The sequence below is a fragment of the Oryza brachyantha genome, chromosome 2 (genome assembly GCF_000231095.2).
Source record: "Oryza brachyantha chromosome 2, ObraRS2, whole genome shotgun sequence".
Taxonomy (NCBI): Eukaryota; Viridiplantae; Streptophyta; class Magnoliopsida; order Poales; family Poaceae; genus Oryza; species Oryza brachyantha.
Window position 1 is genome coordinate 1,587,389 of NC_023164.2, and position 25,541 is coordinate 1,612,929.

Genomic DNA, 25,541 nt, shown 5'->3' on the forward strand with positions numbered 1-25,541 from the left:
CTCAACAGTGGATGTATCTTGGATTGGCATGTGTGGTGAAGAATCTTCCGGTTTATGTTTAGAGCTGCAAAACTTTGGAATTTTTTCTCACTTGTTACCACTCTGTGTGTGTGCGCTTGTCTAGTGCTGCCACAGTGTCACTGATACGGAGCATATATGCTCTCTTCAGCTTGCAGTTGAAGTGTGTGAGACTGTGAGTGCTGTAGGTCATTAGCTTTTGAGGTTCTCTGAGCTGATCATTTTGCTATGCTAGATTATATCAAGTAATCCTTTTCATCTGCTCTCAACTTTTCTGTTCAGTTCTTGGTTGATACCAAATCTTTTCTTCACCTTTTTTTTTGCCTGAAAATATCTCGTTCTCCATTCCTTTCCACACTGCAAATCCCAGAAAAGTTTTCATCTTGTGTGCTGTCTGAGCCCATCTCTTTGGTGCCAGCTTTGGCAAAGCCCTTTATTACAAATCTATCTAATCTATCTGCCCCTGTGCTGTCCTCATCAGCCAATTTACTCACACCTGAGCTTGGTACTACTCAATCAATGCTCTCCCTGTGATGATGTATGATGTGAGCCCTTGCATTTAGCTATCACAGGAAATCTCCTTTCGTGGTCAAGCGTAGGTGGAGTTCGGTTGGACTTCATTTACTCCCAAAGATTTGAGGTTTTGAAGCTTTAATAGTTGGGAGATTCCAGCGTCCTTGAGTTCTTGCAACTCTGGGTGACGCTCTGCTTTCTTCTCAGGAAAAGATTTGATCTTTGAGGTTATTCACAGCTGCAAGAAGTTTCTTTCTAGTGTTCTTGGAGCTTTGCTGTTCTGTTCATCGCTTCCAAGATCCCTTTTTTTTCGTTTGATTTGCTACACTACACTTGCCTGATGAGTCCCAAGATCTGAGGCTGGGAGCTCTCGTCGAAATCCACTAAGAACAAAAACCCCTCCAAGATTTGCAGCTTGCAGCTTGGAGCAATCAACATCCATGGGTTCTTGGTGCTGCCATGGAAGGGCGGCGGCGGCGGCGGCGGTGTGTTGGCTGTGGCTGGCGGCGGCGGCGGCGGCGGGGGTGGAGGCGATAGGGGCGAACTGGGGCACGCAGGCGAGCCACCCGCTGCCGCCGGACACGGTGGTGCAGATGCTCAAGGACAACGGCTTCGACAAGGTGAAGCTGTTCGACGCCGAGGAGGGCACCATGAACGCCCTCAAGAAGAGCGGGCTGGAGGTGATGGTCGGCATCCCCAACGACATGCTCGCCACCATGGCCTCCAACATGAAGGCCGCCAACAACTGGGTCGACCAGAACGTCTCCAGCTTCCTCAACGACGGCGTCAAGATCAGGTATCCTCACTCACTCACTCACCAACTGAAGATTGTTCATGTTCAGTTCACTCAAGCAGTGATGCAGACTGCAGGATAGCTAGCTCTTTAGCTGTTCTAGTGTGATGTGGCCTTCTGAGCATACTGGTTAAATCTAGAATCTTGTTCAATCTGTTTGGATTGGTTGCTGCCAACTGCAGCTCATATTTGTTACTAGTAGAGTGGTTGAGTTAGAAACCCAGTATTGTCTATAGCATTGCATCTTTTGTGGGGATGAGTCAGTTGAGCACATTTGTCTCCAGAGGCAAAATTGCCACAAACTGCAGTGTGTTTTTATCCATACGTGTTAGTTTTCCTGACTAATGGATACACCATATAGGGAGACTTTTGCTGCTATCCTTATACTACTCTTTTATATGGAATTACAGCAAGAAGCCATTGTGTGTTTTGAGTGCCGTCGATTCGGTGTAAAGCTTATTATTGATTGAACTCAGATAGCACCATTGTAGTCATATTAGTTGGGTGAGGCTTACCAGTTTCATGTTTTGAATATGCTCACAAACAGATGCTTGTGAGCACCGAGCAGTACTGCTCTTTGAACTGAAACTGAGCTATCGATATGACCACCAGTATTCACAAGTACGCTCCATTAAGTTGGAAGATGTGGACATTACTTTGGGGAGGAAACACACAATTTTGTCCTCCCCTCTTTATTTGTTGACAGGGAATAATAGGCTGTCCCCTCTCTGATATTGTTGCATCTAGAATTCATATATGCTCAGGGATGGGCATGGTCGACCCGCGGGTAACTTAGGGCCACCTCTAGTTCAACAAAATAAACTAAGTTTCACCATAAAATAAAATTTACTTCATTTAGTTGAACTAGCGTCGACCCTAAAATACCCGCGGGTCAACCCACGGCCATCCCTATCATATGCTCTTTATTCTGTCACTATGTCATCCCTCTTCTTTCACTTCTTATAGGATTTTGTGGATCGCTTTATGTGTACATGGCTTACCGATTGTGCATAATTTCGAATGCCTTTTTCTCATCATGTCTAATACTCTATTTGTGCAAGGAGACTGTGTTTGCTACAGATAATCATCACACACTTGTAGCATGAGTAGATCTATAACTTTTCATTATAGTGAACTAACCCAAACTAGATTTGCTTCATACAATTTTTTTTTTGTCTTGGCAAGGAAATTCACAACATACTGTTCATACATGGAGTGCCCTCACTACATATAGCAAAACGGTACACTTAGTAAATTTTACCTGGACTAACATAACATGTGCATCTACTGCCATAAGGCATTGGTTCTTTTGATGACTTCAGAACTTTATGGTTACAATACCTAACCAGCGTATCTGTTGTATATTCACTGAGTTTTGAATCAAAAGGCATCATCTCCAGATGTCCTACCACACACTACATCTAGCAGTCTTTTTCCTTGTCATGGTTGGTGTTAATTGCTGCTTGCAAGCATCAACTGGATCTCTAAATAGCAGAAAGAAGCAATTATGACATGATATCAGGCACCATTTCCACTACCTTTTCTTTACACAGTAACTGGTTGATAGCAATGTCATAGCCATTTTGTTTCTCATACCTAGATTGTTCTTTCAGTAAACAGAATATGAGCTATCTCATTGATAATTTTTCCCAGCAGTTTTTTGTGAGAATAGGTGCATATAACTTTTGATATGTTTTTTGTTTAGAAATTTTCATATATAAGCTTGGGCAGGCAAGGCTGTTTGACCTTTTTTTTTTTTTGCAAGAAGCAAGATTTCTGCCTTGATTTTTGTATGCGCCAGTGCGATCAAATAGTTTCTACTACCTGTGCACGATATGATAAAAAACAGACAACCATAGCATACCCTAGTAGTGTGTCACTGCCCTTTGGCTGATGAGCAGAGTTTGGTTATCACCAATGAGATGTGTGTGCGTGCGCCTTAGTATGATTGCATCAACCAATTGTTTCTCATCTTAAATAAAAAGGTGACTGAAAGATGGCATATGACTCGTGTTCTGAATCCCAGTTTGAACTTTATTCTGCGAGTGTGCCTCTATGATAAACTTACTAACCATCTGGCTTCAACTCTTAATGTTAGGTACGTTGCTGTTGGTAACGAGCCTTTCCTTGAGACATACAATGGAAGCTTTCTGCAAACCACTTTTCCTGCCATAAAAAACATACAAAGTGCACTTGTGAAGGCTGGTCTGGGCAATCAAGTAAAAGTCACATGCCCTCTCAATGCTGATGTTTATCAATCATCGACTAGCAAGCCTTCTGATGGGGATTTCCGCACAGATATTCATGATCTGATGCTCAACATTGTAAAATTCCTCAGTGACACTGGTGGAGCTTTCACTGTCAACATCTACCCTTTCATAAGTCTCTATGCTGATCCAAACTTCCCTGTCGACTACGCCTTCTTTGATGGGGCCTCATCACCCATCGTTGACGGCTCAGCAACATACACAAACATGTTTGATGCAAACTATGACACACTTATTTGGGCTTTGAAGAAGAATGGCTTTGGAAATCTCCCAGTCATTGTTGGGGAGATAGGTTGGCCAACTGACGGGGACATGAATGCAAATGCTCAGATGGCGCAGCGCTTCAACCAAGGTTTCCTGAAACATATCGCCACAGGGCAAGGAACGCCGATGAGGCCTGGACCAGTTGATTTCTACTTGTTCAGTCTAATTGATGAGGATGAGAAGAGCATACAGCCAGGTAACTTCGAGCGTCACTGGGGGATATTCACCTATGATGGCTTGCCAAAGTATCAACTGATTCTCGGGCAATCGCGCGGCCTTGTCAAAGCAAAGGGTGTGAAGTACCTTGAGAAGAAATGGTGCGTTCTGAAACCTTCCGCAGGCCTTAACAATCCAATGCTTTCGGACAGCGTGAGCTACGCCTGTTCCATGGCAGACTGCACCAGCCTTGGTTACAAGACATCTTGTGGGGGACTGGACATCAGAAGCAACATCTCATACGCATTCAACAGCTTCTACCAGAAGAATGATCAAGATGATGTGGCCTGTGGGTTCAACAACCTCGCAACAATAACAGGCCAAGACCCCAGCACCGGAACATGCAGATTCGGTATCATGATCGAGGCCGACTCGGCATTCTCTTGGAGGCTCCAGCATGTTGGAAGCAGCAACTTCTTGGTGATGCTTCTGCTGCTGCTTCTCCAGCTTTGCCTGTCATTCTCATAGATGCTCGTTTCACAAGAGATATGGGCTGTAGTAAGAGCAGCAACCATCTGACAGGATGAGGATATTTGATGTCTGCTGTCAGTATGTTCATTCATGTAGGAACCTCTTTTTTTGCTCTTTCTTTTCCCCTGGTGGATGCTGCGGGCCTGTGGTTGCGATCATGCTTGGATTCTTGTTAGTGTAGCCTCGATCTACCAGTGCCATTGTGATGAGGATCATGCTACAGTGCCATTGTGATGAGGATCATGCTATGAACGATTGATTGTCAATCAGAAATGTTGGGGGCATTGTTGCCAAATCTGCAATCAGGCGAGTTCAGATTCTTACATGTCGCATTATGCCTGATTCTTTTTCAGTTGAGTCTGGTCCCACACTTCAGAACAGTTCAGGGTTTGCTCCGTCTTTTCCCTCGTGCTTATAAGCCAAAATTTGAATTTTAAGTTTTTTCATCGTAGTTCATTTCTAGACTTTACATTTAGATAACCAAGAACGCATAAAATTCACTCAAATTATTTTTTAATCCTTAATATATTGTTTCACTCATGTTTAATTTAAGCAAAACAATAATCCCTATGTTCGCATTTTATACCGTGCTAACTGATCACTCGTATCAGAGGCCAATGACATCAAAACCCTTCAAATTTACCACCATGGCAGAATCATGAATGTTCAGTCTCGATATAGAGCAACAGGTGGTCATCGTTTAGCATTTTAAAAAAACGCAAAACAATATATTTATAAAAGCAAGCACTGAAAATTCATTAGGCCGAATCAACTCTAAATTTAACTTTGAAAATTTAAATTTTAGTTTATAACCATAAGCAAAAACGGAAATACGAGGCTGATAAAGATCACAAAATTTGAGTACATTAGGCTGAATCAGGATGAAAAAAGCTTCAAACCTCAGCGATTTCAAATGGCATCAGGATGAAAGAAGTTGAGAAAGCTCGCCGCCTCCGTTCCCCAACCCCCCGTGCTGCCGCCTCCGTCTCCGGCATGAAGAACCTGCTCCGGTACCTTCCCAAATTCAGACTCGCCGCCGTAGCTCCGCCGCCGCCGCCGCGGCGGCGCGGGAGGAGGGCGACGAGACGAGGAGTTTAATGCAAAAATATATGAATACGAGGTCCTTTTTGAAAAAAATGTACCTACTCGTAGATCCTCATCCACGTGGCGCGATCCAACGGTCAATACAACTCCAATCGCGTCATTTTGCAAACTAGCGGCCTTGATTTTTTTCACAAAAAAAACCTAACTTGGACGTAAATTTTACAAAAAGGCCCCTGATCTGGACCTGCATTATGCATATTAGCCCCTGACGTCTCCTCTCCTCTTCCTCTCTTCCGCCGAAATCCCCGCCGCCGCTCCCGCCGACGGCGACGCGCGCCTCGTTTCCGGCCGTCCACCGCTCGACTTCCGCCGGAACCGCCGCCGCCGCTCGAGTCCGACGTCGCCGTGGGTATGGCGTGACCTCCGACGGCGGGGAGTGGGCTCCGGCCATCGCCGGAGTCGGCCTCCGCCTTAATCCTGCTTCTAGATGCACCTTAAACTCAGCGAATCTAGGTTATCCAATTCAAGGATCGTCTCCTCCTCTCGAAGATTAGTCCATTCTACACCGTTTCTGTGTGAAATTTGCGGCTAAGTTCACGCAAATCTGGCCGGTTTCTGATGAATCTACTTGGTTATTAGCAATCCTCCTACTCCGTATCTCTGAAATGGTACACTCGCATGCATTCTTACATATTTCTGTGGAGGAATGCTCATAATTTTTCTTGCAATTTGGAGATTTTCGTTTGTTTGATTCCTTACATCACCGGGCACAATTTTATGTTTATAATAATGTAATGAAAAGACGTGGTGTAGATTGCCTCCACAACTCCCTACTTCCCTACCGCTTGTTGGGGATCACAGAAACCATACTTTTACACCCCCAATGAGTATTAAGAAATCATTTTTTGCTACTTTCAAGTGGTATCTATGCTGATTGATCTTTGTTTTTAAGCAGAAAGCATCGGGGAACGTTACACTCTTCATAACAAGTAGCCAACATGAATACATGATCAATGTCCACTTGATATAGCTGATATTAACACATGCCTTACCTGATTTAACAACTGACCATTGTTCATAATCACACCCATCTTTTGGCTTTTAATTATGCTTATAAGCCAATATTCGAATTTTTAAACTTAAATTTAAAGTTGATTTTAAGGTATTTTAGATCGCTATGAACTAACCAGTGTTCATCGTAGTTTATTTTCTAACATTGATTGCTATAAACACGTATATACAAGTTTTATTTATAAATTATTTTTTGTTTGCAAATATGGTTTGCCCTTTAGAAAGCCAAAAGATGACCTCCAATTTTTGCAGTTGCAGCCATCAGTGTCACATCAAAAGTGCACTAATGCTAAGCAAAGGGAGCACCACCTAAGCACAACCACCCAAAGGCAGCCACTGCGACTTTTGGTCCTATGTAAAGATGGCCTAGAAGAACAGAAGCTGAGTGTCACACTCACACGGAGCAGAGAAAAAGGATCAGGGAGAGGCATTTGCATGCACCAATTATGTAATGAAATTCCATCCAGGTGAGCTTGGGCAACTGTGGTTTCACTCATACTTGACACTCACTTCTTGAAGTGTGCAGACTGCAGACTACAGGGAGGTGTCCTACTCTTTCCCTGAGAAGGTGATCTGATTGAATTCTGAATTCCACTCCACCACATAAAAAAGGCTGTGCCTTTTTCTTACAGGAGATTTCCTTCTTTTGTATGAGTACTAGACTACTCCAATACTGAGTAGTGAGTACGGGAAGTGTGGTAAGAGTGGCCATACCAACAGTAAGCAGAGCTGTTGTTGCAGCATTAACAGTAAACTAGAGAGTAGCTTGAGCCCTGTTGGGTGTGCCAGTGAAGCACATGTGCCCTAGTTGCTGTGTATGACAGTGCAAGGAGGCAGGACACCCACTTGGCATCCCTCTTTGGTACCTCCTGTTCATTTCAGGCTCAGGTGGGGGCACAGAGAGAGAGGCCATCTTCTCTGTGTTGGATTATTGTGAGTCTTGTCTTTCTTATCTAGTTGCTTTTCTTTCTTGTCTTTTGGTTTTAAGGTCCTCATTTTCCACCACTGCTTGCCAGGAAAAATAGTTCTCCAAGAAGACACAGATTCCTGTGGAAAAAGAGGTGAGAATCTTGATTTCACATGCATGAGGAGTAGTAGGAGTGGTTCTTTGTCCCCTGTAGGTGAAAAAAACTTTATTTGCTAGTAGGTTTCTTTGTGCCCCACAGAAAAGAAAGAAGCTACTTGACTTGACTTGGTATAGGTTCTTTTTCCTGCCCCCTCTCTCGTGGTAATTAGATTGAGAAAATTTTTGGAAGAAGTGTCACGTCAAATGTTTGATCAGATGTCGGAAGGGGTTTTTGGACACAAATGAAAAAACGAATTTCACGGCTAGCCTAAAAACCGCGAGACAAATCTTTTGAGCCTAATTAATCCATCATTAGCACATGTTGGTTACTGTAGCACTTATAGCTAATCATGGGCTAATTAGGCTCAAAAGATTCGTCTCAAGATTTCTTCTATAACTGTGCAAATAGTTTTTTGGTTCATCTACGTTTAATGCTTTATTTAGATGTTCAAAAATTTAATGTGATGTTTTTGGAAAAAAATTTTGGGAACTAAACAAGGCCTAATTTGCATATGCTGCTGCCACCATTGCAGTGCTAACATGGAGGAAACAATGCAGCCTTGAGGTAGTTTTTTGGTGGTGTGAAACTGTGAATGGTTTGAGCTTGTAATTGGGGGTGGTTCTCATGTTATGGTGTGTAGGGTCCAGCACTGGACTGGTTGATATTGTGGTCTTCAAGGTTAGGGAGAGCCTTGAGAGAGGTGTAGCATATAAGATCTCAGAAAGCCAGATATGGGACTGAGGAGAAGGCAGTGCTGTGGCCAAGCTTAAATGCTTCCAGTGAGGCTGCTTCTCTGGCTGGATGCGCCGCCATCTCCAGATCGGCTCGCCGGATCAGTGGAGCTCCATGGTTATCCAGGCTGCTACTGCTGCTGATTGACAAAAAAAAGAAGATATCCCAAGGAGGAGGAATTCAGGAATCTGCTGTGCTCCTTTTCTCTGGGAGGGAAGCAAGGGAAGGTACTTCACTCTACCTCCTCCTCTCCCCCTGTTGAGGTGGTTGTGCTTTCTGCTTTGCCTTTCTTGCATCTGAAATGATGGTGCTGTTCTTGCCATGATTGATGATTCCCCTGATAAAGCCAAGCTAGTGTTCATAAATGACATTCATTGATGCTCTGGTAGCACCTCTCTCTCAAACTTCAATGATGCACAGTTGAGTGCTCAGCTATGCCATAAATCTGTCCTAGTTTCTGCAAATCTCAGATGGTTTATATTTTCTTTCTTTATTTTTTCTTTGCCCTAATCATCTTGCATTTGGCTGATTCAAAGGTTGGAGCAGCAGCCGGGATCTGTGATTGGCATGTGCTCTTTTGGGATGGACTGGAATCAGAAGAGCTCAGTTTTGTGGGATTGGGAAAATATGCCACCGACAGGAAACAACACCAACGACAATCCCAAGAATGTGATGCATGCTGAATCAAAACTTGCAGTTGTTGGGGTTGATATAGGTCATGAATCGGCCCATTCTTCTGGTGGTACTTTCTCCTCTAGCTCAGAGATTGGGTATGGTTCATCCAAGAGTTCCATGTCCGTGTCGACTGGTTCTCCCTCCAAAGTGGGAAAAACCATAGAGCTGAATTTTGCATCTGTTGAAGAGCCTGGCAAGAACATGGGCAAAGGTAAGTGCAAAGTTGATGACACTGGAACTTCTCGATCATCGGTGGTAGCAGCCAGCCGTGCAGAGCCCTTAATTGGACTGAAGCTTGGCAAGAGAACATATTTTGAAGATGTCTGTGGAGGGCAGAATGTCAAGAGTTCCCCATCGGGTGTGAGCGCGGCAACCCCATCTCCTGGTCTGGCCAAGAAGGCGAAGGTGGCTCAGCAGAACGCTCCAAATCCATACTGTCAAGTTGAAGGTTGCAATGTTGATCTCTCTTCTGCTAAAACTTACCATCGAAAGCACAGAGTCTGCGAACCTCATAGCAAGGCTCCCAAAGTTGTTGTTGCTGGTCTGGAGCGACGCTTTTGCCAACAGTGTAGCCGGTCAGATGCTTGGCAACCAAATACGTTGTTTGGTTTTTCTCTTAAATTCCTTATTTTGCCACCCTTGAAGGCAGAGGAGAAATATTCTTATTTAGTTCTTTTCTTTGAACTTCTGCTGTTTTTGTAGGTTTCACGGTTTAACTGAGTTTGACCAGAAAAAACGAAGCTGTCGCAGGCGCCTCAATGACCACAATGCCCGCAGACGGAAGCCGCAACCAGAAGCAATTTCATTAAGCTCATCAAGGCTCTCTACAATACTTTATGGTGGTAATAAGTTCTATTTGCCTTATAATTTTGTGAAATTTAAGCTCATTTAATCAGTTTTGTGAGTTATTTATCCACATAATACCACAGAAAGAAAACTCACTCTGCATAGTTACTCCGAACGATTAATGAATTGGAGCATAGAACTTATTAAGCATTTGAGCAAGCATTAGCTAAATTTTCTAGAAATTCACATTAAATTTGGTGTACCCGTAAGTTGTATGAAAGCGGCTTTAACTTTAATAATAAGCAAGCTATTTCTTTTCTTGTTACATCTGTTTAACTTAGTACTGGAATTCTTGTGACCGTCCTAAGCAGATGCAAGGCAACAGACAGGTCTTCTGTATGGTCAAGCTCCTTATGGTCAGATGGGAAGCTGTGCAAATTCTTCTTGGGATCCAGTACCAGGAGGCTTCAAATTTACAGTAACAAAAGCTCCTTGGTCAAAGCCAACAAGAACTGCAGGTGTTGATGGGACACATGTATCTAATCAGCAGGCGCCGAGCAATGTACTGCCACATGGAGCACATCATAGTTTTGATGGCCTCATGGCATTCAAGGAAACCAACGTGAAGGTCCTTAACCAAGGTATTTTGTTTGTCTAGCTATCCATGAATGAACTTTCCGAAAGAAAAAAGCGAGATGGTAACACACTAAAAGCAAAAGATGAGAAAATAATAATATGGTTTGGGAGGTCTTTCACTTGCATAAAAACTGTTCTCACAACAATTCTTCATGAGTAAAAGAGCAGAGATGGATGTACCTATGAAGTCCTAGGAGCCATTTTATATAATACTTGGAGTTCTCTTCTAGATTTTAGCTGATAATTGGTGCTCGTTTGAAGTTCTTATATAGATAATGGGGTTGGTTGAAGTTACTAAAATGGTATGGAACTTTCTGCACTTAGGACATAGCTGTATCATTTCATTAGATAAGTTCGTCCCATGACTAGATGTGTGTTATTCATTTTAATAACATGGGAAACTGATTGTCAGGCTACATTCTTCTCCATGTTCTCTTTGCTAGTGACTTCTGATTAAAATCATTTTTTGTATGCGTCAGATTCTTGCTAGCCTTTAAATGTACTACTGTTGAGCCACAGAAAATGTCCACATACCACAATCTTTTCCATGAAGCTCATCCGTTTTAGCAGAGCTGTCACCATCCTCAAATTGCTGACGCTTTAACCTTAAGTCAGTTCACAATAATGTGGCAACAAATCTACAAGCCTACAACATGTGAAAACAATTGTCCAGACCCCACTGCTTGCAACGTAGGACAACTTGTAATGATGTGTGTAAGGTGAGTGGTATATATCAATATCATGGTTGATTTGAAGCTCTCTTATGTTCTGTGGAATATACTACCATCACCAAAAGCCTTTGCGTTTTCTCGTGTTATTGGAGGAAGATACCATGCTTCATTTGTGGCTAGTTCCACACACCTATGGAAATTATGCTTGGCTCAACTCTTATGCACCAGAATGCCCAGCACCTAACTGTGTAAGTGATAATTGAGTGTACAGTGGCTCAGCACATATCTGGTGGTCATGGCCTTCAAATGTCTGACAAAGCACTCCTATGCATTTTTTCTGGTTATTTATGAGCATCAAACTTACATCCATCCCTACTTTCACTCATTTTTCAGGCATGGAAGCTTCTGCTGCGGCTTCCAGCTCCGCTGGAGGCCCGGACTTCGAGCGTGCTCTCTCTCTTCTGTCAATCAATTCAGTGGGTGCTTCAAACCTCCAGCCAGGTTCTCAGATGCACCCTAGTGTCGCCGCCATTGCCGGCACCTCCAACCCTGTCATGATGCCATCATCCCCGGCTATCTGGCAAGGATGCCTGTCCCTCGATCAGCAGGCGCAGTTCCAGGTTTTCGACCGCCTTGGCAGCGACGACGACGCCACGCCACAGCAGCTCCAGCTCCCAAAGCCTCCTCCTTATGGCAGCTCCCAGTATGATCAGATGAACTGAATTAAGATGCTTCTTTTAGCCCCCTCATCTGTGCTTTGTTGCGCAATCTAACATGGTTTCTGCTATCTGAAGTCCCAAAGAAACTGCTGCTTTCTTGATGTTCCCTGCCTAGAGGTTACCTACCACTACCCCCTGCTGGTGTTGTGAAGAATAAAAGGCAATCAAGAAACTTGAACTTGAGTTGATCACCTGTGGTGCTGTACTCTTGTCTGTATGTGGTGCTGCCATGAAACCAGAACCTTTAACTTTAGTCGTTCCATTAGTCACTGTCACTAAATCGTATGTTTGAATAATTCATTCTGGTGATACTTTGTACCAGACTTGCTTCAGCAAATGATCATGGTTTTAGGGCTGCGTTCTTTTACTATATTATTCCATAAATTTTGTGTGCATGCCTCCCAAACTACTAAACAGTATGTGTTTTTTTTAAAAAAATCTATACAGAAGTTTACATCTCATTTTTCTAGAGTAGATTTTTAATTTTGTAATAGTTAAACTTTCAGTTGTGTTATTAAATAGTTATAAAAAATTAGATAATCTTTTGACACCAAAAGAACAGAACCTAGATTGTTAGTTTTTGTTTGGTAGGGCTCAAAATCCTAATTTAACTCTGGGAGTAGAGTCCGGAGTGGCTCGAATCTGCTCCACTACTCTAGTTATTTTTCTAAAAAAGATTACACATCACAACGCACCACGTAAACTCTACCCCTACGAGCACCTCCGAAGACCGATGACAGATCTTCGAGATTAATGAAGTCACCGTAGGTCTCTCAGTCGACGAAAACATCGAAAATACGAAGCCGTTATTTTTTTAGTCACTTCAGCCCACTTCACTCCTATTTTAGTGATGCTGATCTCATGCTCTAGAAGAGGTGAAGCCACACTAAACGGGCCTTAGTATCACAGATCTGCTCCTCTATGCAACCCAAATACTGCGCTGTGGGCTGCGGGCTAGTTGGGCCTTAGTGGGCCGGGCCTGAATGCCTGAAATGGAAACACGTGTCCGCGCTAAACTGGTCCGAGTCCGGCAGCCGCCGCTCTCGTCGGCGACCCAACGACGGGGACGGGCGGAGACCTGCCGCAACAGCGGCGGCGGCCGGCGACGAGCCGCTCGGCGGCTCAGTGCGACGAAGCTTCCTCCGCTTCTCCCATGGCAGCCACCCCACCATGGGAATTTTCTATTGCGACTTTGGATGAGATGATTAGTTTGGTCGAGGACCGGCGGCGTGGACAAAAGCGGGATTAGTTGGGGCGATCACTCCGGCGGCCAGGTCTTAGTTTAATTCGCATCGGAATCACCATGTCCACCGGCGACGAGAGCCACGGCGATCCGCGGCCGGAGGAGGCCGACGCTGGCTACGGCGACGTCACCGGCGGGGAGCTGTTCGGTGCCCCCGGCTACGGCTGGGCAGACGTGGCGGCGCTGGGGCCCGGGATGGCCGGCGCCGCCGTGCGCGTGCGGGGCGCGGCCCACGCGGTGCGCGCCGTGGGGCGGCGCGTCGCGTTCCTCGTGCTGCGGCAGGGGTCGTCCACCGCGCAGTGCGTCGTGGGCGACGCCGCGACGGCGCGCTTCGCCGCGGGGCTGAGCCGGGAGTCGGTGGTGGACGTCGCCGGCGTCGTCTCGCTGCCGCGGGAGCCCGTCCGCGGCACCACGCAGCAGGTGTTCGACGTTTTGCCCCTCTCACTGATCGCTACCATTTTTCTTTTTACCTCCCGCCACCGATCGTCTCCACTGACGGCAGCAACCTCGCAGGGGGTGGAGATCCAAGTGAAGAAGCTCTACTGCATCAGCAGAGCGACCCCGAACCTGCCCATCAGCGTGGACGACGCGGCGCGAAGCGAGGAAGATGTCGCGAGGGCCAAGGCTGTAAGCTTCCCTGTCCATCCATTGATCTTGGCAAATTCATCTCCATTACAGCTCTCACTGTGCGCTTGACTGCTGTGTTGCATTGCACTGCATGGACAGGCCGGCGAGCAGCTCGTTCATGTTGGGCAGGACAAGCGCCTCGACTACCGAGTGATCGACCTGCGCACACCTGCAAACCAGGCGATTTTCCGTGTTCAATGCGAAGTTGAAAACGTAAGATTTGCTGCAAATTGAACACATGATGAATCTTGCAGAAATATTCAGGCACCAGTTTGGCAAAAGAAACATCCCGGAGCCGAATTGGCGAAAGAAGGGTTATAGACGACATATTTGCAAATGAAAAATAATTCTGAAATAAAACTTTTATTTACGTATTTTTAGCGATCTAAAAACCAAGATAGAAAATAAATTTTCAATGAAAACCCCCAAACATCAATTTCAAATTTAAGGTTAAAAATTTAAATTTAACAAGCAGAAGCGAAAAGATGAGATAAAAATCTTCAGAAACTGTTGGTATCAGGGTTCCGTTTATTGTGGAGGGGACCGGAACCGCTCTTCCACGGTAGCGCAATAATCGCACAAAAATCATATGGATTTGAATTTGAATTTGAAATTTTTGAATAAAATCATCGCAGTTTTGAAGGGAACACCGTGCGGTATGGCACAATAATCACGCAGTTTGTAGCGATTATCGCCGCGGTTTTAGTGAAATCGATAATCGCGGTATTTGGGATGATAATCGCAGCGGTTTTTGCAATATTGATAATTGCGGTTTTGTGCAAGACTGCACGATTGTCTTGATGTACTGTACGTCATGATTATCATGATATATCTCCATGATATTTTTTCTATTTTTCTTCCAAAAATTTTGAATTCTCGTGATATTTACCGAATCAAACAACAGTTTTCTGTAATCGTGACCCGGAGATATGACCGATTAGCACGATAATTGTACTATTATCGTGATATGGCGAACCCTGGTTGGTATCACACCACAAGGTTGTGACCTGACGATCACTCTGCACTGTGCAGATCTTCAGGAAGGTGTTGCTGTCGGAAGGTTTCGTTGGCATCCACACGCCGAAGCTGCTCGGCGGGGCCAGCGAAGGCGGCGCGGCGGTGTTCAAGCTGGACTACAACGGGCAGCCTGCGTGCCTGGCGCAGTCGCCCCAGCTCCACAAGCAGACGGCAATCTGCGGCGGGTTCGAGCGCGTCTTCGAGGTTGGCCCCGTGTTCAGGGCAGAGGACTCCAACACGCACCGCCATCTGTGTGAGTTCGTTGGCCTCGACATGGAGATGGCAATCAAAGACCATTACTCCGAGGTAATCTAGCTTAGCTCTGCTGTTTTGTCTCTGTGTCAAGTGATGCAGCTGCATGAACAGTGATGCGTTCTTCTCTTGTGAGCCGCCAGGTTTGTGATGTTGTGGATAGGCTGTTCGTTGCTATGTTCGATCATCTGAACAAGAACTGCGCCAAGGAATTAGAGGCTATTCACAGGCAGTATCCATTTAAACCTTTGAAGGTAAGCAAGTTTATCGTAACTTCTCGTCTGATTCACCACGCTGAGTTGATACGTGGCACGTGAAACGAGATTGATGATTAGCGTATCACTAATTTTAAGTATTACTTATTTTAATTTTCAAAATAAATTTATTTGTTTTAAAGAAACTTATATATATTTATATATTTATTTATTTTGCACGAAATGCACGTATTTACGGAAAATGGAGGAGTTGACTAGCTGAAAATCTCAGCCAAACTACTTAAACGGTGGGTTTTCCCGAAAATACTATTGGAGTTTTTTGTTGTATTACTAGAAGGAAACTGATCAATCGATCCTAACTCCAAAACTGATATACTTCTCTATCTGAAAATAATTTTATCTTTTAAATTTAAACTAGAAAGATGAATTCATATCGGAAGGAGGCCGTGATGTTTTCAGTTTGTTCAGACTGACGGGCTTATTCGTTTCTGTATAGTTATCAACCATTGTAGATGTAATAGCATAATGCGATGCTAACTTACAGAAGAATTAACCTCACATCGGATTAATTCTCGCAGTACTTACCGAAGACACTGCGCATTGACTATGACGAAGGCATCCGGATGCTCAAGGTGCGTCTCGTCTATCCTCTCAACTGCACACGAACAACTCCGTTCTGTCCTCTCTCCTTGCCATCAGCGAGGAGCTGAAACTGATTCAGCTAGTGTGTTGTGAATTTGCGATGCCATATCGAACAAATCCAGCTGACCTTTGTGACAGGAAGCCGGGGTCCATGTGGAGGACATGGGAGACCTCAAAACAGAGGCTGAAAGGAAGCTGGGTGAGCTGGTTCAGGCCAAGTAAGCTTTTCCTCATCTCACCTGAAGTGCAGTGCCAGCTTTGCTGGTGGGCATTACTGCAGTTGTTAGCTCTGTCGATCGATCTTACCTGCTGTTCTGCAACCGCAGGTTCGACACTGACTTTTACATGCTCTGCCGGTACCCGTCGGCGGTGAGGCCGTTCTACACCATGCCCTGCTCCGACGACCCTCGCTACAGCAACTCCTTCGACGTGTTCGTCCGAGGTAACACATATTTTTTAGTTTTTCTTATACTTATAAGTCAAAATTTAAATTTTCAACCTTAAATTTAAAATTGGCTTTAAGATTTTTTTACTGAAGTTTATTTTACATCCTTAACTTTTTAGATCGTTATGAACACTTATATAAAAGTCTTATTCGTAAATTCCTTTTCGTTTGTAAATACGTTGTTTACCCTTTTCTTTTAAAAACACAAACAAAATCCATGTCAACGACCTTATCCCAACAGGGGAGGAGATCATCTCGGGAGCACAGAGGGTGCACGTCCCGGAGGTCCTGACGAAGCAGGCGGCGGCGAGGGGGGGTCGACGTGGGCAGCATCGCCGCGTACGTGGAGTCGTTCGGGTACGGCGCGCCGCCGCACGGAGGGTTCGGCGTGGGGCTGGAGAGGGTGGTGACGCTCTTCTGCGGCCTCGGCAACATCAGGAAGGCGTCGCTCTTCCCACGCGACCCCAGGAGGCTGACCCCCTGAACCTCTCTGTCTGTCTGACCGTCTCGTATGCATTTTTTCAGTTTCAGTGGCAAGAAATTTCTACATCAACACAAATACTGGACCCATGAATCCATTCATGTTGAAATGCATCTCTAGTTAACTACGCTGCAATCATCAACTAACACGGAATACATATAGCCACCCACGTTATTGGAGCATCACATTCACAGGAACCTAGCTGACATTATTTGACGCCGATACAAATCCACATTTGTCGTGCTGACTACTTCTCTACGGCCAAGACTCGGCGACGGTACTCCCCGAGGGCCCAGATGGGGAAGATGTTTCTGTACTCGGAGTAACTGATCATGCAGTTTTTGTTGAAGACACCAATGATCTCCTGTTATATGCGGTACAATGTTATTCAGCATCTTCGGATAGTGGTAAATAGTGTAGTGAAGGAAAAACGATAACTATTCCGTCTGCACATTGCTCAATATCAGGTGAAGCAATGTGCGTTCGCCTACCATCAAATCAAAGGTCTTTTTAAACTAAGTTGGGCAATGTTACTTCAGGAAATTTCCCAAGCAACTTTGGATTTATGGTCGACCGCTTGGTACAAAGATAATAAAATGCTGCCTAAAATAGGCTAACGATGAGAAACGCGCCAACCAACGGAAAGCCCTAACTCAATTAGTTTAGATTATATTGCTTGTCAATGCCTAAACCTTATATTTCTGCGATTCTACTTCTGCCCATAGAAACTTCTCTCAAATGTTATTTTAAAAAACAACCAATTTAAAACCCTGCAAACAAATGCATGTTCATTTTTTCTTTCTAGAGAAACCTTGGTCATTAACCCATGCGATGGATTAAATTTATATGGATCAATTAGGACTTACTTGCTGAGGGAATTCACCATCCTCCCCCTGTAAGTTGATCAAAACCTTCGCTCCTCGATGCAGCGGCATTGGATCTCTCTCAGCCTGTATAAGAGAATAGTGCCATCACGAATATGGACATGTAGCTTCTTACGAAATCTAGTCAACCATACACATATAAAAGGTAACAAACCTGTCCTGCATCGATTAGAGCCAGCATAGCCCAACCAGTATTCACTGCATGAACTTGCTTCCCTTCGAGATTGGTGTAAACCTAATTGAGTGCAAGGCAAAAGCTGGTTAAAGCAAAACACAAAAGCTATGCAAACTAAGAATCAAGACAACACAACTTTCAAGTGCTGTCTTATGTGCCAGACAATGTCCAACATATTAATTCAACCAAAATGCAATTTTCTAAATAGTGGTCAGCAGTCAGTGAGTGGGTATTTGGGCAACCCATCTTGTATATATAACATATTTTGGATCATTTATCCCAAACAACAGATAATATTGATCAGAGCACATGGTTATGCACATCATAATAGATGGATGCAATCCAAACAGGATTGAAACTATATCATATAAAAAAAAGGAAAGGATAGTTAGATCGTACAAATTTGATAGAAATGAAGTTACCTGATCTTGAGATGACAAATAGCTTTCTCCCCAGCCTCCAGAAGGAAGCTCTTTGGATAACAGAAAGTCGCATGCCTTTCTGATTGCAGGACTGCTTTTGAATGTCCTACCAGCAGCAACTAACCCCTTCACACCAAACCATGTGCCATAGGTAAAACAAACAGCCCAAGAACCATACCTGTTGGAAAATACAGAGAGAACAATGTAGAGAATCATAGGCATGTAATATTCTTACTATTTAACATAAAGTCCTTATACTAACCATGAACCATCACTTTTTTGAATACTGTCAATAAAGCTAGCAGCTTTGCTGATACAGCTATCTATTTCAGTCCTCCGGTGCCCAGGGTAGAGCTTTTTAAATGCTGTGAGGGCCTGAATTGCTGCTGAAGTACATTCCACATACCTACAAATTTTATAGACATACAAAAGAGAGATGGAAAGAAAGATCATATCACTTTTTACATGGCAAAGCAAGAAAAGAGGACAATGAATGGGTTGTTGTGTCTTACGGATAATCAATCACAATATCCCCAAAGGTCTCAGCTGGATTGATAAGCTGAAAAGTTCATAATGCGTTACAATATTGATGAAACAGTCAACAGTCACATGGAAGGATGTTCCGAAATCGAAATATAAAACATTATTGCCAATGTTTAATTATCCTTTTCATACAAGAAATCATCTAATCAAAGAGTTCAAAAAATCTTTATTTTATTGAACAAGATTACAAGAACGATTAACATTCTATTAGATGCCATCTTTTGATTTGCAGCACTGCTTGCCTAGACAACAACAAATGAGAGGGGTATGATCCTCAAAAGAAGGTAACTACTCACCTCCAGCCATGCATAAGACCTTGTGAGTTCATATGTTGCAAAACCACCATTATCATTCTGTGAATAAAAGGATTTGTAAGGCAAGGTTCCTCTGAAAGGAACATGCATGTGATATATTTAAAACGCCAATTAAATACACAAAAGAATGGGAGAACTATTGGCGACAAAGCTTTGTGGAACTTCAAAACGTAACATTTGAAGAAATGATTGTATGTGGTACTTCAACAAATCTAGTTCGTTGTATTTCTATTGTAAAATGTATCTTATCCTAGTGAAGAGTCAAGTAGAGCAGCCATCAAAATTGAATGCTCGGTGCCAACAAAGGCTGCATGCATTAGCAATTCTTTCCTCAGACATTAAACTGATATATTAGAGAAACTTTACAGTCATGCTGTAAAGTTTTGATAAGCATAAAACTAAAATCTGAAGGATGCCTTTTCATACATAAGGTTACTTGCAGATTCAATTTAACACACTTCCTAAATTTTAATTATCAACTGAAAAGAAGATCCCAAAAATTCTAAGTTTCTAATGCATATTAATCAAGGTTGAGAAGCAAAACAGTTTTTGTTTGTTTCAGTATCCTCCAGAAATACAATTTGCTTAAGAAAGAGACAAGGCACATCTTCTCTGTCCTTGTTGTGGATGCAAATGGAGCACTTAGAAGATAGACATACATATAGATACTTACTAAATTGCTGCTCCATGAAATATCAAAATTTTTATACTTTAAGACTTACTATTCATGTGACATGAACTATTAAAAGATATAGGGCTCTACAATCAACCTTAAATATGGAAAGTGACCAAACTTACCATGTATGACATCAGACAATTGACAGAATCATACAGTCTATTAACTTCCACTGCTTCACCGACGATATCTGGAGAAATCTTCGATAGCAACAGTGAGGCCTAACAGTAAAACAAAACAAAGAACAGTTAAGCTATTACAATGTCAAGAATACCTGCAGTACTGCAGATGAGTGCCACGGGACAGACCAAACTTTACAGACGAGAATTTACAATGGTTCTATTTCTCATGCATATCAGAGAGTTTATATATGCTGGAAGAACAATAGTTCCTCAAAATTGAAAGATAAAATTTACCTTAAGTCCTTCTGCAGTGCAATCTGATATAGGCCAACCATGATCAGCAGTAGAAAAGGGCCATGCACCTTTAGATATGTGGCGGTACCATTGACTAAGATCTCCTGGGCAGTCATCAATAACCTTTCAGGAGAAAAGTCACAGGTAAGTAGGGAAATGGTAAGCATTGATTGGTATAAGTAATATGCATGATGTATGCACCTGGGTTTTCTTTATGTAGTCATGTGCTAGCTTAAGAGTAGGGCCAAATTCTTCAATGAGGCCTGTAGCCACTATAGCTTGAACTGTGAAAGCTGTGTCCCACAACTGGCTTCCATTATAACCCTATAATGACCAAAAACAGAATCTGTTATAGTTAAAGCAAACAAAACACACCGATGCACACTTCTTTAAAATTACGCTAAAGACTTCATAGGCAGAAATAATGCCAAAACAATTTTCCAATGGCATTAAGAGACAGTACAGAACACTTGTTCAATAGGTCACTCATGTCAAAGTTATTGATTTTCTTGTTGGTTATGTAAAGAAAAAGGCTGACCTGCATTTTCATGCCATCTTCAGCAATCCACAGGTAATCATGGACTCTCGGGATGTGGAGTTTGAATGACTCTGAGTTTGGATCTTCAATCCAGCAAGCAAGCATATTTAATACCTGAATAGAGAAAGAGTATATTTGAATAACAATAGCACAATGTGGCACGGCCTGACATGACTGAGCAGTTCAATCCAGATATTAAAGCATCAAGACTAGTCTTCCGATTTTGTTGACATCTCATAGCTACCTGAGGAAGAAACAAAAATAAACTCATAGGCTGAGGTTTAGTGAATCATTTAAAATAATGCCTATTCAGTACCTATATAGGGATTCTTTTGGCAGAAGTGTTCATGTTTCACAAACAAAAGCAATATTTTGTGCGTATAGAGCAGAGGCAGAAGAACAACAGTGAACTTGCAAGTTGAGATTAGGTAGTGTAGCTGATATAATTAATCTACATAGGCAGCTTGGAGCAGGTAGTTTGTGGTGGCCACCAAAAAAAGGGTGGTGCACGGAGCCATCATCAATACAATAAAATAGTAAACCACGAAAAAAAACAGGTGAAAATTTGAAGGAGAATGCTGTGAAACACAGTAATTATGACAGTTTCCCTCTATTCGTAAGTTGGACACGTGTTCTGATCAAATTCAAAAATTTAAAGTGTGTACCCATATAATGGAATTATTTTTTTGATGCTCGCAGGAAAAAGAAAAAGAGAAGAGCAATACACTTCCTTTTGCAACAAACCAATAAGCAATCATAGTCATCAGTTTACCTTGTTTACTGGACCAATGCAGATATATCGGGTGTTCTCATCTTCATAATGAATATGCTGCATGACAGTGTCCAAGGCTTTCTCCCTCAATTTGCTCCCAGGCCAACGCAACATAACTGGCTCAACAAATTTGTGGAGAGTGGCCCATAACACATCCTGTACGAATGGATGTGGATAGTACAGATCTTCCTGCAATACAAAAAAAAAGAAAATTCAGCAAGAAAAATGCAGATCTTATTAGACAAAATGTGATAAAGTGAGATACATAGGATAAATATGTAAACTTTTAGGCTTACTAAAATAACTTTACAAACCATGCACAATAACAGTTAATATCTGAGGATGCATATAAGCAATACCTGCAGCTTAAGGAGCTTAACTGCAAAGGATCATCAGACTACGAGTCAAAGATATGATTTCAACCATTGACTTGTACTCTACCAGGGGACATCACTGCCTAACATTTAAAGTTAGGTCACTTCTAAATTTTAAATTGTTCAGTTATGATGATTGAGGCCATGTTCGTTTCTGTTTTTTCTTCAGTTTTTTTGAAACATATGGAATATTATTCAAAAGAGGCATGGTTTTTTGCATTGAAAATGTGTTCGATGTAAGATGACAATATGTTAATGATTTTTTCAATGACTCGTCTCATAAGATAATCTTTTACCATATTGTCAACATTTTTTTCCCATACGCATGAATACATCAAAACATTAAGTATAATGAACAAACCTTAGCACATTGATTGCGAGCCTTGTCCCAATCAACTTCACTGTAGGGTACTTCATAGAGTTCCTTTCTTAATTCCAACACAATTGGTGTAACTGGTCCTGAAAACCTCTTTCCATAAATGTAGCACATAGGCAAATAAACCATCCGGCAATGACACCACATGCGTCCTTCACAGAATTATAAAACATATCAGCAAGGAATAAATTAATATCATGATGTAATCATGAAATCCAGAGCAAGCAAAGTAATGGATATATTATCATTATTCGATAGAAAAAGTAAAAAACCTTAGTGTGGGGGACACAACCTGGATGAATTGGCAGGCAATATGGCAGCAACCATATTTCTGGTGGCACTGGGTTGTTGCCAGACCAGTCAAATACACCAAGTACCTTACATGATTAGGAAGTTATTACATTGGAAAACCAGGGGGATTGGTTATTGTAGCAGTTAATATACAGTAAGAGGAGATGTTAATTCCCTACCGAAAGCCAAAACTTGCCCCATGATGTTATATAAGTTGCTCCCCCATGGTCTAAAATCCATTTTCGGCCTTTCTCCATAGCCCCATCACCGCTATCTGGCCCCTCCCCAAGCAATCTCAACGAAACATATGTCAAGGCTGAGCCAAACATGGTGCTGTGGCCCTCAATGTGCAAACCCCATCCTCCATCTTCATTCTATACTTAAACACACACAAGCCAGACATTGCTTTTACATATTTCAAGATTGTTTACAATTTGTAATTAGATCCTTACCTGATGATTGTAGAGATACCGTCGCATCTCCTTCTGATGTTCAGATGACAAAGCAGTGTTCAGTGCTCCACTCACGTACAATGTTATAATCTGAGCAAAATGGGAAATATAGTTATTTCCCACATAGCAAACAGCACAGAGCACTTCTTTTCATGTAGGACAAGATTTACGAGTAACTAAAAAGAAATTCTATGGTTCAATTCTTTTAGTGAGTAACCAAGTTAGTGCTGGATATACAGATAGACAACTTGAGGTGAGTTAGAAGAGTACCAATCCTGGCATAAGGAACATGGGGCCACCATAATCCCCAGGCCAGTGTCCATCATGTGCTTGAAAAGTAGAATAACGGGCAATTGCCCTTTTCAAAGAGGACAATACAGCTTCGCCTGTAACAGCTTCATGCTCCTCTAGCTTGATAGCTGGAAGGTCCAGCTTAAGAGGGTTTGCTTTAGCAAACTGCAAAATGTACAAAAGAAATACTTAGGTATCTGGGATAGCATTGTGTGTTGACTAGTGAAAAGGACACTAATTTCAGAGTTAATAAATAGAATTCAGAACAAGTCAAACGGAAGTTAATAGAGAAATATTCAGCACAACATTGTGCGTCTACAAGAAAGACCCAGTCTACAAAATCGTCATGCCAGTAAGTTACCTCCAAGCATAAACAGTTTATCTCTCTTTTTTACTGCTTGCACATGTAGATGTTACTATTAGACATGATGTGAAGTGGAGTAAAAAGTACAAATTTCTCTGCATCCTAGAGTCCTTAAGAAGCTAAAAACATGACAACCCCTAGTCAGAGGCAACCCGCTCTAGCCCACCGGGCACTGCACATCAAAAGGTACTTCGAGTTAAGGCGTATCCCCATCATCTCCTTAACTCTATCCCCGCAGCGGTTTCCTTTTCCGTCCCCACAAGAACCCACATGGTACTCCAGATCACCAAATTTATTAGAGCCCCAAATTTATGTCCAAACTACTCGGTGTATAAGCAAACCAGCATCAACAAACAAACAGTTTGGATGCAGGGCTCTCTTGGGTCAGGGAACAATGAAACACAGACAGGACAATGATAACAAAAATAAAAATTCACCAATGTTAGGCGACAATTTGGTCTTGCAGGGCATGCTAGTTGTACTGGCATGCCAGTACTGCTACTAATTGACATGGATAGCGCATCATTTCTATATACTAGCAAAATATAGTCAACTGTCATCAATTTTGCACCGCAACCTCGAACTGTATGGCTGGAATTGGACGCGGAATCCACATCAAAATACACCACTAACACAAGCAAACAGGGGTACAGTGAAAGGGGAGGGTAATCGGGAACAGATCGCACGCTTGCATCCACTGGGAATTCTCCCAGGGAGAAAATAACGCGCAAGTTGGCAGAGACCAACTCAGCTCATCGCGCGTTAATCCAAAACGAACTGTATCCGAGACAGCAACACCGCAGCGGCAGCGGCTCGAGCTCATCGCCGCATTGAAAGCTTCCTGCCGGCGGGCAGCGACGCGACGGGCCCCGACCCTGACGTCTCCTGCTGCGGCGGCTATCCCTTCCACCCACGAGAAACCCCGAGCGGAGATGCGCTTCCCATCCCCCCGGGCACAGAGCAAACTGAGAGACGAGGAGGAAGCAGACTGCGGAGTGGAGCTACAGGCGGGTGGCGGCATTTCACCTGGATGCGCATGAGGAGGTCGGCGCTGTGCTTGAACTCGTGGCGGCGGGCGGCGAACCCCCGGCGCGCGTCCTCGACGGCGGCGAGCTCCTCGGGGTCGTCCGCGGCGGGGTCGAACTCCCAGACCTGGCGCCCCACGTGGCCGTTCTTCGTGCGCAGCCACGGGTCTCCCCCGCCCTCCGCCACCCTCAGCCGCCACATCCTCCCCCTCCTCCTCCTCGCCGCCGATCAACCAACCGATCAGCTGCGGCGGCGGCGGCGAGCGAATCGATCGGATGATGCGCGGAGCACGAGATTCCCCGCTATATAATACGGCGCGGCGGCACGGCACGCACACGACACGACGCACAGCACAGGCTGGACTCGTCGCGGGGGTTTTGGCTCGGCTCTTGATTGGGCCCCACTCGCGTGGAGCTGATGCCTAGCTGGGTCACTGACAGGATGGGCCCCACTCCTTGGGGTTGGTTGTGACGTGGCCTGACAGCTTGGGCCCACCATGGGGGAGACCACGCCGGCAGCCGGCTGCAGGAGGCGAGGTCCGTCTGATGATCTGATCCGGAAAGTCTTGTTTTTTCCGTATATAATATAAATATAATATAAAAGAAGGGGATGCTAAACTACTGTGTATCGATAAGATAACGGGATAAACTTAGGCGGGATAAACTCTAGGCACGTTATCTTGTCTAATAATACAGTAACTCACATGTATCATGTATGATACATCAATATACCATGCTCGGTTAATATAGTATCTCCCAAGTA

At 43.5% G+C, this 25,541-nt stretch overlaps 4 protein-coding genes across 4 annotated transcripts; 3 read left to right on the plus strand and 1 right to left on the minus strand.

The window, feature by feature from the left end:
- Window positions 1-121: 121 nt before the first annotated feature.
- LOC102701980 (glucan endo-1,3-beta-glucosidase 6-like) lies at window positions 122-4,844 on the plus strand. Its single transcript, XM_040521274.1, has 2 exons — window positions 122-1,327; window positions 3,423-4,844. The coding sequence occupies exons 1-2, from the start codon at window positions 972-974 to the stop codon at window positions 4,537-4,539; spliced, it is 1,473 nt and encodes a 490-aa protein (XP_040377208.1). The 5' UTR covers window positions 122-971; the 3' UTR covers window positions 4,540-4,844.
- A 2,060-nt stretch (window positions 4,845-6,904) lies between these two features.
- Window positions 6,905-12,341, plus strand: LOC102706998 (squamosa promoter-binding-like protein 3). The gene is made up of 7 exons (XM_006646807.3): window positions 6,905-7,590; window positions 7,674-7,718; window positions 8,257-8,683; window positions 8,993-9,706; window positions 9,834-9,973; window positions 10,289-10,558; window positions 11,618-12,341. The coding sequence occupies exons 4-7, from the start codon at window positions 9,024-9,026 to the stop codon at window positions 11,944-11,946; spliced, it is 1,422 nt and encodes a 473-aa protein (XP_006646870.1). The 5' UTR covers window positions 6,905-7,590; window positions 7,674-7,718; window positions 8,257-8,683; window positions 8,993-9,023; the 3' UTR covers window positions 11,947-12,341.
- A 645-nt stretch (window positions 12,342-12,986) lies between these two features.
- LOC102702257 (aspartate--tRNA ligase 2, cytoplasmic) lies at window positions 12,987-16,960 on the plus strand. The gene is given in 10 exon segments (XM_040520393.1): window positions 12,987-13,606; window positions 13,700-13,813; window positions 13,913-14,026; window positions 14,846-15,136; window positions 15,226-15,336; window positions 15,876-15,929; window positions 16,078-16,157; window positions 16,266-16,381; window positions 16,626-16,696; window positions 16,698-16,960. Coding segments are annotated over 10 exon segments (1,482 nt in total). The 5' UTR covers window positions 12,987-13,246; the 3' UTR covers window positions 16,869-16,960.
- A 6-nt stretch (window positions 16,961-16,966) lies between these two features.
- On the minus strand, window positions 16,967-25,077 carry LOC102707275 (cycloartenol synthase). Its single transcript, XM_006646808.3, has 18 exons — window positions 24,780-25,077; window positions 23,369-23,554; window positions 23,099-23,188; window positions 22,826-23,020; window positions 22,648-22,732; window positions 22,341-22,507; window positions 21,606-21,794; window positions 20,834-20,947; window positions 20,497-20,619; window positions 20,296-20,418; window positions 20,002-20,100; window positions 19,186-19,242; window positions 18,859-18,905; window positions 18,609-18,752; window positions 18,347-18,524; window positions 17,904-17,984; window positions 17,732-17,815; window positions 16,967-17,229 (listed from the first exon to the last, which is right to left on the minus strand). Exons 1-18 carry the CDS (start codon window positions 24,978-24,980, stop codon window positions 17,113-17,115), a joined length of 2,280 nt encoding a protein of 759 aa, XP_006646871.2. The 5' UTR covers window positions 24,981-25,077; the 3' UTR covers window positions 16,967-17,112.
- Between the last annotated feature and the right edge of the window lie 464 nt (window positions 25,078-25,541).